Genomic DNA, 13,470 nt, shown 5'->3' with positions numbered 1-13,470 from the left:
GAGAAGTATCATTTTATTTAGCCAATGGGTTGCGATGTATCTACCCTCTATAAATCCTAGAGGTTTCTCATCAATTTTCCCTACCAATTAAAAGATTAAAAGCAAGTGTTATGAAGATCAGGCAATTATGGACAAATTATCACAACAAAATGTATTGAAAAAGAAGGCCACTCCTTTATTTTTTTTCTTTTTCTTTTTGGAATTAATGATTTCTCTTGGCTCTGGATCAAAACCTTTAAACTCTGTTACTGTGGCACAATTTTTCTTTTCCACTACAGCATTTGAAAAGGGTACCCATTGCGGAAAAATGAAATCCAATTTTTTTCCTGATTGCAATCTAACATTATGTTGCGTCAACAATATTCTTAAGAAAAGGGTGATTCACAATCAACACGTTCAGCTCCAAGCATACATAATCCCACCTATACACCAACACACAATTCATCTAGAATAGATCAGACAATTTATAGACTATATGAGTGGGGTGCAGTGATGCAGTTCCTTTTGCAGTGATATCTATTAAGAATAAAAAATGTATGATTATAGTTTAAGCTTTAAGCAAAATAATCTTGAGTACGATACTTCCGTAAATGCAGTTCTATTTTATAACACTTTGCCATGTATTATAGAGATGAAAATCCAATAGAAGCAAGAACTGTGCTCGTTTTGGGAAAGAAACTTCCTGAACAAATTGAAATCAGGTAACTGTTGGTAATTTTTGCTCTTTGATTTTTCTTAATGTGTGATTTAATACAAAGTAGCACTGAGATGTATTTGCATTACCCCAACATGAAAACTAACAATCATGAGCAAGGCTGGCATGCTTGCAGAGATAACGTTGTTCTTTTTTCTTATTTCTTGTTCCCCTCAACTTGTCAAGTGCTTGAAACAAGAGAGTTAAATGTGTTGCTTGGTGTCTGTAAGTGCTATTCGGTGGCTGGTGTGAAGAGATTATTGTGTTTCTTAGTATGTTGATTTGCCTTGAAGTCTTGCTGTGGTTCACACCCATCTTTTGTCAGATTAAATTAGTTTTATACTTTTATACACTTTTTGCAGTGGTGCTGAAAAAGGTAGAGCTACACCCGACAGATTATAACATTGCTGACTAGAAACAATATTCCATTTTAAGAAGTAGTCCCTAGTTTCTTAATGAATACATTTCTTGGTCTGAAGTCAACACAAACTCTTACATACTTAAACAGAATGTTTCACGTGTTCATTTGTTCATTGTTGTGTACATTGCGCAAGTAACTCTATGTTACAGCTCTGTGTGCAGCTCTGTGGATATGATGTTTGAGTTCATTTTATATCTTTCATAGTACATAGTACATTAATCCTGTTTATTAATCTAGTTTTCAGTGCATTTCCTTATAGGTTTTGTTTCATTGTTGCTTAGTAATCAGATCCATCAAAGCATATTTAAGGTAAAGAACAACTCACACGCTTCTGTTTAAACTGTATTTTCTATCACAATGGATTCATAGATTTATAATCTTTGATTTTCGGTTTTTAGCTGTGAAAATAAAAAATAAGGAACCTTGTTGAAACAGACTATAGAGAATTAGAAAAAGGAATGGAGTATTAACTGGGACAGGAAAAAATGCATCAAAGACTGGACTGTTTTTTATTGTATATACATTGCCAGGGTTAGTGCTCATCATTGTTCCTGAAGGTGTGTAGCAATGTATTTAATGCTTATTAAATGTGTGTATTGTGTTTAAGGAGTTCATCGGAAGAACAGTGCCTCAACAAGACAAGGCCTGTCTTGACTTTGAGCTCATGTATTCAAGCTGCAAAGCCTAGCTAGCTGTGCTTCAGGTCTATCTGCACATGTTGTCTGTGGGAGGCCTGTGAATTAATATCTGACAGATTCGATTTAAAGGTTGTGTGTAAATGGTCCTTTGCTGTAGGTTTGGATTTTTATTAGTCATTCCAAATCAGACTTTGACACATCTAATGGTGTTTTATGGAGGGAATAGTCTTCCAGAGCTGACAGGCTAAGGCCCGAGTCTACAGCTGTCTTTTTCAGAAAACTTGGGAAGTTCACCATAGTCCTGACACAAAGAGCATCATTGTTTTTCTGACCTGAACTTTCTGTGTGCTTGTGCTTTTTCTTGATTTCAGCTGTATTATATACAGTATGTCTTTAGTAAGTCTCAAAGATTGGGTTTGTGCTCTTTAATAGTGAAATCCATATGGTAGAAGTGTAATATTATTCTCTCTTGAAGGCCTTATTTCAGTTGCTTTTCCATTTCATTACTGTAAAGTGCTCTTTTAAAAATTGTTTTGCAATGCAGTCTCTGTTTCTATCATCAACAAATCTAACAAATTAAGGATTCATGATTTATAAATGAATTGAAACAAACAATGTTGAGATGCTTTGATGTTTTGGAAAAAATACACTTTTTAAAAGTATTTATATACTTCACATTGTTGACTTGAGAGAACACAGGAACATATGCATGTCAGATGTTCAGAGAAATGTCCATGTTTCTCTGACTAAAAATCAGATTGAGTTGTAGAGGAGCCCAGCTATAACACATCTGGTTATTCAAAGGACCTAATGTACCTAATGTTGTGTTGTATCACAGTACATGTTGAGTCATGTGAAGTACAATGTGTATCACAATTAAAAGTAGTTCAAAAGAAAAGAGGTATCTCATCTTTTGATATATATATTATGTAATATAATATTCCAATATATAATAATATATATATGGTACATATAAATAATATGTAATTATATGTTATATAAAAATTATTTTGTTCAGGTTCTATTTACAAGTTAAAAAATAAAAATTTATGAAAACTATGAATACATAGAGTCTTTTTATACAAATTCAAAGGTCTGTGAGACCTTTTATTGGCAGATGAGTCTTTTAAAGCAAATTAATTTAAACATCCCAGCCAAAAACCTGGATGGTATTTACTCTGGACACCTTTTTCTGCATGAGCCGTTTTCATGTGAGCCAGTCTTATTTCTAGAAAACAATAGAACAGAACATGACCTGGGATTTTAAACTCTTCTAAGAGTTATACTGTATTTTCTATATAGCAGCTGATACTATCCACTTGGAGGTGGTGGTTTTTGTAAAGTAAAACTGTTCAAACCAGATACTAGTGTCGGTACAAGAAGAATGTAGCTGACATCACCAATTGAAATAATTTAAAAAATAGACCAGTGTCCTCGGTATTATTATCTTTTTGCGTGCTCCTTCTCTGCTGGCCTGTATTGGTAAGGGAATCAAAGAAAACAGAGCTAGTAATCATGACAAAGAAGTGAGGTACTGTATACCTTGTTCGGGATTAACTCCATTCTCCTGAGTTCGATAGACTGGCAGTTGTTTAAAAAGAGAAAACAGATTTTCTTTGTCTTCCTGAGTAGCAACTTTGGAGTGAAATGTTGAAATAACAGTTTGCGTTCTGATGAAAACTAAAAGGAGAAACAAGATAGGGGAGGCTATATTTATTAAAATGACAATATGGAGTTGAAATGTCTTTATTTAAACAGCTATAGTTCCTTCATACCATACAGCAGTGGCAAATGTGGAGCTCAAAGCTCATTAATCAGGGATAACCTCCGCTGCAGACACATCTTGAGTATCAGCGTGTATCCTACATAAACCAAAAATCTTCAGTTTTGGGACAGTATGAAAGCATGGAAACATTTTTGAATGAAAATATGCAACAGAAGAAATTAAAATTCAGTGGTGCACGTTGCACCAGTAGTCAAGCAATGTCAAAGCTTAAGATTAAGTTCGTGCTATTTTAATTATTAGTATGACACTTGCATTGCTAGTCCTGAATCGACTGGTTTCATTGACTTTTTATTATCTGTTAATCTTATTCTACTCTATTGTATCCTGTACAGTGGTTCTTTATAATTACACTTAATTTCTGCACTGTAAGTCTCCATGGATAAGTGCATCTGCTAACCTAATTATCATCATCCAGGGCTCAGGTGGGACAAGGTGAAAATCTATCCAGTTGACTGCCATGACTGGACACCATTGTTCATTGTTCAAACATTCTTTGACTTTGACCCAGAACTTACAAGAGCTCTGATGATATTTCAGTGTAGCTCCAAAGTGGCCCCAGATACATTTTGGTAACCAGTCACCTGCTACATTGTGTCTGACCTCCCTGAACTCTGGGTCATCTGGGATCTTTGGATACTGCTGAGCTAGTAATGATTTTCTGCCTTGCATTTGCTCTCCAGGATGTAAAAATAGATAAACATATTTGTCTGATGCTGATTGTGTGTTTATCATGGGGTGTTTCTTCACAATAATTTCCACAAAGGGGCAATGACATTCTCTCACACCCATCTCTCAGTAATATAAGATTCAATGAATATTACTGAAATAGTCAATAATAATTAATTGCCTAGGTTTTTTTAAGTATACTCCTTATCCCATACCAAAGTTAAGTGAATCATCAAGTAAATGGTTTTCTGATCTTTTTGAAAGCGTGTACTATGGTGTAAGAGTGGACATTACAAAAAAGCCTCCCTCGCTTTGTTTAGTTAATCATTTGTCTTTTTACACAAAATTTGTAATTCGTGATTAAATTTAATAGAACCTTTGTTGTCAGATATATCAGCTTAAATTTTATTACTAAATTATTAAAATAAATTATATGGTGTCTTAAAATCTACTGTATCATTGGCATTCGGGATAGTTTTGGTGTTCATGCTGAAGAAACAATATAGATCAAAGAAACAGCATTTGTTTGAAATTCATCTGTATGCCATATGAATTCATTCACACATTTCATGGATGGATACTTGATTAATTAATAGTATAGTCTCTGTTCTGTCAGAGAAAGTCTTGGAATTATGGGATGGTTTCCTGGGATTCTTAGCTATGGAATGGATTTGTGACGAATGCTGTAAGGGTACTTTATCTTATGACAGTGGAATGTGTTATATAAGCACTGAAGTTTGTAGAATACCAAATATAGCTAATGTCTGACAGCCTTTATCTCTGTGGTACTGTAGGTTTTTGTGAAAAGCCTCCTTTACTACTTAAAGACTATTTGAAATCATCTCTAAGATTTATTTTGCATATGTCTTGTTAGTGAGACTTGACCACAAATGTTTCATCACAGAAAAAAATGACCACTATTGTTTCAGTGAAGTGTAATGGTGTTTTGTTCGCCGCAGTGAAGATCTGCAAATGAAAGTGCAAAAATGTTTCTGGGAAAACTTTTTAATGTGTTTCTGTGGTTCATTGTATTTGTGATAATATAAAATACTTTATAGGAAATAGATACTACTGCGTTGTAGTATTCATAACAGGCACTTAACATATGACTGCACAATAGATGTCGCTTTGAAAGATAAGTATTTTGGATAATTGTGGGAACTGTAGTTTGGCATTTAAATTTTTCCTAATAGACAACTTCAAGGCAAAAAAAAGGTTCTCTAGTTTGTGCAAGGGAAGCAGGATGATAAGGCATAAGATGTTTTTTTTTATTTCTCTCAGAAGTATGTTTTATAGGCTTCTTTTTAAATGCTTTACTCTCCACCAGAAAGTCATCATTGTCTTCTTGGATATTCATACACTGCTAGCCTTCATCCCTGGTCATTTCAAGAGTCATTTCCCACACGCTTTTATGTCATAGACCTCTGCAAGCCTGTAGTGTTTTTGCTGTGATCGAGTGAGTGCCATTGGGCATTTTAAGAAAGTGAGTATCTTTGTTAACGTGACAAAGCTGGCATTCTGTTAGCTTATGAACTTGGAGCATGCCTACTAACGCAAAGGAACAAAAAAGAAACCCAAGGCACTTGTGTCTATCCTGCATTAGAATGGACTTTTTTTCCAGATAAGCCAAACTGTCTTTGATTGTTGTGTCATCTCGCATTAGGGGGCACAGTCATTTTGATTGGTAAATCAATTGTATACAGCATATACAATTATCGAATATGTGAAACGGATTTCTTTCCTGTAAGTAATACCAACCAATATACATATAAGAAGAATAAGAGTGGTATGGTATTATTGTTGAAACTGGAGGAAAGAACAAACTAGGGCCACAATTCATGCCATAGAAATGAACATGAGATGTATTACTTACATTTTTGGGAAAAATAAATCTTTCCCCATACAGTGATAATAAATAACTGCAAGACTTTCTGCATTTTCTGCATTGCTGGTGACCAGTCCTAAGCACTTGATGTTTGTGTATGTCCATATTTCTGGCTGGATGCTCAAGTTTACAGCAATTAGAGCCATTTAACACTAAATTTCTCTTGAGGTAAAATTCAGTTGACTGTAGCATGGCAGTTTGAAAGACAATTCAAACCAGTGTTTCTTCCTTAAGCAGATTAATAAGCTAAAGGAAAGAGGAAAAGGAGTCACAATTGCCTCAGATTTTAACTAATGTACAGCTATAGTAAGATTTTATTCTGTATGCAAGTCTGCTCTTTTTTTCTTTTTCTCCAGGTAAAGGATTATACTTTTAAAGTTAAAAAAGAACTATTGAAATGAAATTATTGACGTTAGAAGCTTTGTTTTTCAGGTTTTAGCACCTGTGAACTTGTACTGGCTTAATTATCCTATGTAATATTAGTTCATATATAAGGTAAGTTATTAAGTACTATAGACATTCACAGTAGATCTGACATTTATGACTTCTTTGGACTCCAATAGCTTAGTTTATTCCATTGACTTAGTTTAGAATATAAATTATACTATATATTCAAGTGGACTCCATGTATAACTATGAAAAAGAAGTCAAGTTGTATCCAGATTAGCTTCCAAAGTGCCTTTATTGTAGATGAAGAGCCACAAAGGCAGAAACATTACAGAGAGTTAAGGTTGTGATTGAGGAGAGGGAACGAAATCATAGCCTACAAGACAAGAATTTTGAACATTTGACCCAAAATTATGCTTCATTAATCTTCCCCAATATGACTGACAGTATAAAAACGCAATGTTTACCTTGCAATGGTGGTGTGCTCAGGCAAATTATTCTGGTGAGTGGAGATGCACCTAACATGACAGGCACTGAATCACATGATATTATTAAATATTTTATACATGTAAATTTACATGTAAATGTCAAATCAGTGTTCCTGCTTGAAAGCGCTACAATTGTTATTTCATAGTTTTTGAAAGAAACCGTAAGTTACAGTAAAATAAACCTCAAATTGTAATCCCAATTCTCTCAAAACTGATAACTTTCAAATGTTTTCTCTGATGAATCTGAGGGAAAAAAAATCCCAAGGAGGCCTCCTGTTGCTAAGCACATGACTTTGTATGTGTTTAGTTTTCAGGGTGTTGAACTCTTTGTTGTGATTGTATTATTTTAAATTAGCTGTCACGCCACTAATCTAAATATTTACAAGGATCATTTTTCAATAAAAAAGTGTTCAAACTGAGCCAAAGGTTTCAGGGTTCCAAAAGGCAGTTATCACTGAATTACAGATGAGGGCTGGAAATAGAATCTCACTGGGAGCAGCTTGTGAAATATTTAAATATTTCTGTTTACCGGCTCTGTCAATGCTCTGTTTGGATTTTTCTTAAAGGGTGTACAATCTGTTAATGAGTGCTGCATTTGAAAACCTCTGAGATTTGGGGCATTATGTTCTTTACACAGCAAGCTTTAAAAAACAAAGCATTTCTAGTCATATGACAATAAAGTCAATTCTGAGAAGGTGTATTATAAGTTGATTATAGGGTGAAGTGTGCTTAAATTTCAGAGCATTATTCTCAGCGGAAGACTAGTAATACCAGATTGTTGCTTACATTTTTTTGAGAACTTGGGTCTCTTAATGTCTGGTCAAATCTGGAATATAGATTTATTTATGGTTAGAAATAAGTTTGTGCTTATCTCCAATTAAAAAGAGACTTGTAATAATAGAGAAAGACCAATAAAACAGTGTATTTCTCTTATCTACTATCTCTCAGTACAGCACAGCAAACGCATACTGTAGTAGTTAGTGTTCTTCTGATTCTAAGATAAAGTTAAGATTCTGCTGATAATCAGTAAAAGCTTAATTGTCAGTCTCATTGCTGTAATTTCCAACGACCAATTTCAAGAAACGTGTGCCATGCGCTTAGATTTCACTGTACATCTGTACCCTCTTTATTCATGGATGACTTCACTCGTTGCAAGTTGGGAAATATGTTTTAAAGAATTTATTGAAATGCAAAGCCTTGAGTAATTACGTTTTAAATTTTTAGACATGAACAATTAAAAAAACAATCATTTGGCATTTAGTAAAGGAATGATATGTGTGTATTATCACATACTGTAGTGTTGTATTTCTGTAAAACAACCAGATGCTATTTTAGTACTTTAAACACCAAATACCTATTTTTCCTTCATAATATTTTTAGTAATACAGTAGAAACTTTAAAATGTGTCTGTCAGAATCTTTTTCTCCACTAATGGTGTATGGTTCTTTGGAACAGGAGTATATATAAAAAAGTCAAGCAGAGGTGTTATTTGGAAATTTTGATTGTTTTTAATTTTGTTTGCAATCATGTGGGAAATCAGGTATTTGCAGTTTTGAGCTACTGTGTTGATTTGTGTAGATGCCTTAAATTGTAGTAAATTATTCCCAGTTAATTATTGTTAATTATTTTTCTTTCCATGCCACTCTTCTGATCTAAGATACTGTTATTTGCATATAGTGTTGGTCAGACCTTTAAATTACATATACAGAGGTACAGAAAAAACAAACCCTGTAGTCTCATAACTTTCTGCAAGCATTTGTAACACAAGAGAAATACTTTTTTTAAATTAAAGCAAAATTTAAATGTCAGGTAGAAAAATGTGTTTATTGAGGGATGCACAACAATCAAAAGGCACTTTATAAAGGCAAACCTGTATGTGGATTCTGGGTAATTCCTCAGCAAATGAATCACTGTTCCTATTAGTCTTTCTTTTGGTTTTACTTATGGGTGAGTTGTACGATGGATCCCTGAACATTATGACTAAGTTTGGATTTTTTTTTAATTATTGGTTTAGGAAAGAGAGCTGTCATTGACAGATGGATCACAATTTCTGTGCTTAACAGTTCTGACCTTTCAAACTATTCAAGCTACTGTCAACACTTCAGTGTAGGGGTTGAAAATGTAGTTTCTAAATATATAAACTGCAAGTCATTCATTCTGATGCATCTATTATAAATGTATATATTAGAACTTACCTAGTTTAATAATATACACCCAAGAATATTGGATGCCACATTATTGAAAGCCACATTCAGAAGAGTCTGAATTCAGTGCAGACAAAAATCTTAATTTAAATCTATTTGTTTAGAGCAGTTTTATGTTAAATCATTCTTTGATCACATATCTTAGCAAATTTTAAATACTATTGCTGTTAAAAACCCAGACACTGGATATTGGTAAAGAAAATGTTAATTCAGGGAGAGAGCAAGTATTAAAGGAATTGAAAGCATTAAATTCACTCTCTTTCAATTGAGTATCTCACTTGTATCACCTAAAAATATCCCTTTTAGGAAGTGAGAGATAACTAGGTCATCTCTGAGAAACAGTCTCATGTTTTTGGAGGGGATACATGATGAATGTATTAATTTCATTTGGAAACTTTTGAATAAAAACGACTGATCCCCCACAAATGTGATGAAATCTTCAGAAGAAACTGTATAATGTGTTGGGAAATAAATGTTCTCCCAGAATTCATAAGCAAAAATGGGACAAGGCTATACTGTATCACACATACAGTATGAAGCTCAGAAAAGAAAATAAGGACGCAGGATGGCATTCATTGTTCATAATTAGGCACCTATAATTCAGCAAAAATTCAGACTTGAAAAAACTTGGAAAGGCTTGGACTGTGTGCTGCCTTTCAGAATTCCTACAATAAATTCACTGTGCAATATAGGTAATTTGATTTTTTTAAACAACATTCCCTAAAGAGATGAATAAGCAATTTTATAATATTCTGTACAAAAAGTATTCTTTATACTTTTTTAAAGAAGTGTATTAACCAAAAACATACACACACAATTAGAGATTGTGAGATTGCATAGCTTAACCTCAGAAATGAGTGTTGTGTCTGAGGAGTGTTATCATTCCTCATTTTCAAAACCTAGTCTCATTTGTGGAAACTTTGATTGAATCCAACTTCATCATCTTGCAACTTGAGTCCATAATCATCTTCTTGGCCGAACAGATGCGTGTATCACCGATATGCCTTGAGAGGAAAGGTAAGATCAGAACATGTGGTGTAGCTCAAAATTCAACATTTACATAAGTATGAGATCATCAGGAGAGAAATTCAGTTTCAAACTCTTAGCAGTGTTCCTCATTACTTTACAGGAGGCTAGGGTGACAGTTATAAATTAGGTATCAAAAGCTGTTTTTTCCTGGGCTTATGCTCTCTCACATACATGTACATTTTAATTGATTTATATTTCTTTTGGCAGTTATCCAGTTATAGAAAAGATCATAAGTGATCAGGAAAGAAACCTCTTTCACACATTTCCTACACCTGTATAATCCTAAATTTTATATCGGTGATGTACATATAATGCCCAAACACATAAGACAATTAATAAACTTAAGTAACTATTGCAATGGTGTTTTAGTAAAGTGTAGACTGGGTTACAGAACAAAAATGGAAGAGAAGGTAAAAAATTGTGAAAGATGAGCAGCCAGGCAGTATATTAATGAGGAAAGCACCTCCGTAAAGAAAATGATAGTCTGTCAGCACTAGCAGCCCTGTAGAGACAGAACTGTGAAGCACTTTGAGAACGGAACAGCATGAAAGTTTAATGTCCATGCTCTCAACCTCCTCTGCCTGTTTTTTCCGTTTCTGATTTTTTTCCAAGGTTGCTCTTGCCCAAGGAATATTCCATACTAAATATTATATTTCGGAGGTACTTGGCTAATTAATATGTTGGCAGCAATCTACTTAATGAACAGGATGCACTGTTAATAAAACCCTGTCATTGCTATTTTTGCTTAAACTGGGTCTGTGTTCAGTTATTGCATTGAAACTGAAAGTACATTTTCCAGAGGTCTCTTTATAACCGACAGAAATCTTCATAAAAATGTTCTTTATGAAGTGCATTACTCAAGTGAAACTTATTTTTTGTAATGGTAAAGTCTTCATTTGGTGCTGATCCAAACGAAAGAGGACATTTGCAATTGGTTATTGTTTGTTGCCTCCTGCAGTATTGCTGCTCATCAGTACTGCAAACAATTTTGTTACTGAACCCTTCACATTTGTATTTGTGAATAACAATTAGCTATGGCTGAAGAATTTTAGATTTATTTTTTGCTTTGCTGCCTTCTAGCCCATGAGAGTAAAAGAGTATAAAAAGGGATATCTAAGAGGAACTGCCTGCTGGAATAAAATCGTCCATTACCTCACAAGTTACAGTGTGGTGAGTGTTTTTTTCATTCCTGGACAGATGTGTACAGTTAAGCTCTTTTATTTATAACACTGAACTTATAATTTTCAGGTACTTGTGACTATAGCCTACTCTGTAGCCCTGTGGCTCTGTGACTGTACGTCTCCTACCAAGCAATGCAGATTGCTAGCTGCCTGGCTTGTGGAGTTCTCAAGTGCTGTGATTACTAGAAAAGCTGGGCCTTCTGGGAAGGCCAACGGCATTTTATATGCAGCTACTAATGGTGGTGCATCCCATGCGTGAGACATGAATGATGGAAGCACTTTGTCTGAAAAAAAAAGGAAACCCAGCAGACTACTGATTTATTTTAAGTGCAATGAAAAGTTGAGGGGGTGGGGTTGACCCATCTTATCCTGTATTATGACAACCATTTATTTTTTTATTCCCCTAACCCCCTCCCCCAGACACACACTTACAGCATGTGTTTGTCAGGGAGGCTCAAAGAGATAAGGCAGATTCATGCCCACATGAATCCCGTCTTATCATAGAAAGCCAGGATAAAGACACTTATTAGGAGAAATGAAGACACAAATTTATACAGTGGGATAAGCTTTTTGTAAAAAACACAGAAATAAGGCAGACAAGGAACATGGTAGATGATCTTAGTCTTAAAAGGCAGAGTTGACTATTGGCCACAGTCAGCAGAGGTCTTGTTCGTAATTCTCTGCCTCTTCCAGCTGAAGATAGCTGTGCTTTGCTGGGACCTATGCAAGCAGAGGTGGGCATAAAGCATCCCCACTGGCACTTCCTGTGAACACCTTCTCCTGATCCAACAGACAAAAGAAGAGCAGTGGAACCTCCTGCTTTCCTTTGGCTTTACCTCCTACAGGATCTACCTAATAAAAGCTGCCTATTGGGCATCCGAGGTTCAAATCAATGCTGCCTGTCTTGTTTAAAAAATGTTTTTAAACATAACTGTTAAGATCTTTGTGCAAGGGCATGTGGAGACTCTAGTCATGAACTGTAAGCATTTTGTGAATAGTTCCACGATTTAAATTTGGGTGGAGACAGCTCCATTCAAGGATGTGAGAGAATCCCACATTTGGAAGAGAAAGCCTTTAACAGCTCTGTTGAATGATATTGATTTGTGCAGTGCTTTCCAGTGTATGAGAGTAGAATTGATTTGATGGTTTAGAGCTACTTGTTTTATTTTTAATCCAAATGGCTGTAATGGTAGACAGCTGGCAGATTTATGAGCCATCATCTTGGACAAGACATTTAAGATAATGTTAGAGAATAAGTGACTTATCAAGTCCTCTGTGTTCACTTCAGCCTTGTATGAAATTCTTTATCACTAAAAATATACCAATAAATAGTATGGCAAACGTTACTAAAGTGCCAGATGTGACTCAATGCTTCCAATAATGTGGTTGGCAGTTTGTTAATAGGAGACGTTTATTTTTAAAGATTGAAGCACCCTAATTGAAAATTACATTTTTATTTTTTCTGCTGGAGAAACAAGTTTTCTCTACTGCCTTTTTCAATCTTTCTGAAAGTTGAAATTGGCAATAGAGCAAACTTCACTTCAAAATTCTAATGGATGTTTTATGTCTATAATATTAAGGGCTTTGAAGGGTGAAATGCTGCCTTCTGGAATCTAGACAATTGAGATCAAGTCTGGTTGTCACCTTCAGTATTTTAGTATAGTGCCTGCTTTTATCGAAGGAGTTTGTACAACCCTGATGGAATTGAACAGTATACTATAACCAAGTAGAAAGCATAAAGGAGGATATATCTCATATGTGATGTATATGGTTCCCGCAGTTATCCAGAAATCCTGTTTGAAGGTAATCTGCACAGTAGGAGTTTTAAATGCTTCAGGCATGGTGCATGTACAAGCATCCTGTAACAGGATTTTTATTTTAAAATGGAAGTCTTTGTTTCTTGATTTGTGAAATGTAAAACAGATATTGGGATGTGTCTGTTAACTGAGCAATGTACTCAAAAGGGCTATGGTTCTAATATTTTAACACAGTGTTAGCCAATGTTTTGCATGTTGAAAATTAATTTTAGTTGACTGAGTGAGAAATAAAACAGAATAAAAGTTTCCTGCTGATGCTTGTTAAGTGCAACTG

General features: G+C 34.7%; 1 protein-coding gene across 43 annotated transcripts in view; it reads left to right on the top strand.

Annotated features, from left to right (window-relative positions):
• Positions 1 to 13,470, top strand: part of rims1a (regulating synaptic membrane exocytosis 1a) — a 113,501-nt gene that overhangs the window by 7,151 nt on the left and 92,880 nt on the right. For 37 of the 43 annotated variants that reach the window (XM_069179736.1, XM_069179738.1, XM_069179744.1 and 34 more), the window contains exon 2: positions 630 to 701. The exons of the other annotated variants lie outside the window; for them this stretch is intronic. In XM_069179736.1, coding sequence (XP_069035837.1) covers positions 630 to 701 — 72 coding nt within the window. The remainder of the gene's footprint in view (positions 1 to 629; positions 702 to 13,470) is intronic. 43 annotated transcript variants of the gene reach the window in all.

The sequence above is a fragment of the Lepisosteus oculatus genome, chromosome 17 (genome assembly GCF_040954835.1).
Source record: "Lepisosteus oculatus isolate fLepOcu1 chromosome 17, fLepOcu1.hap2, whole genome shotgun sequence".
NCBI classification, from domain to species: Eukaryota; Metazoa; Chordata; class Actinopteri; order Semionotiformes; family Lepisosteidae; genus Lepisosteus; species Lepisosteus oculatus.
This window is presented reverse-complemented; position numbering and strand designations above follow the sequence as displayed.